General features: G+C 66.8%; 1 protein-coding gene across 1 annotated transcript in view; it reads right to left on the bottom strand.

The window, feature by feature from the left end:
- The window catches only part of LOC104466129 (actin-related protein 2/3 complex subunit 1B-like), a gene marked incomplete at both ends in the record, with an annotated part of 1,615 nt that overhangs the window by 894 nt on the left and 290 nt on the right, over positions 1–431 (bottom strand). Inside the window, one exon of the mRNA XM_010079462.1 lies at positions 260–407. Coding sequence (XP_010077764.1) covers positions 260–407 — 148 coding nt within the window. The remainder of the gene's footprint in view (positions 1–259; positions 408–431) is intronic.

Here is a 431-nt window from a genome sequence, read left to right as displayed (position 1 = left end):
TCAGGGTTCCCCAGGGGTGCTCCGGGATCCCCAGGCTGTCCCAGCTACAAGGGTTGGACCCCTCCATCTCCCCCACCCATGTGCAGGGATGCTCAGGGATACCCAGGGATGCGCCAGGGATGTTCAGGGGATGTTCCAGGGCTGTCCCAGCTCCTGGCCTGGGCAGCAACCCAGCCAAGGGATGCTCGGGGCCGGCACCCCCAAGTGGGGTGACCCAGCCCAGCCTGTCCCCCCACCCACTCACCCCCCCAGCACGTGCCTGATGCTGTTCTTGTGCAGCGTGTCCAGCGTGGCGTTGGCCGTGTCGGAGCTCGCTTTCTTGTCCAGGTTCTGGAAGCGCTCGCGGGCGGTGAGGCCACGCTGGGAGCTCTGCTTGGGGACGTCCAGCTTCCCCCCGAAGGTCAGCATGCCCTGGCTCTCCTCGTAGGTGA

This window comes from Pterocles gutturalis, unplaced genomic scaffold (assembly GCF_000699245.1).
Source record: "Pterocles gutturalis isolate BGI_N339 unplaced genomic scaffold, ASM69924v1 scaffold10006, whole genome shotgun sequence".
Lineage (NCBI taxonomy): Eukaryota > Metazoa > Chordata > Aves > Pterocliformes > Pteroclidae > Pterocles > Pterocles gutturalis.
This window is presented reverse-complemented; position numbering and strand designations above follow the sequence as displayed.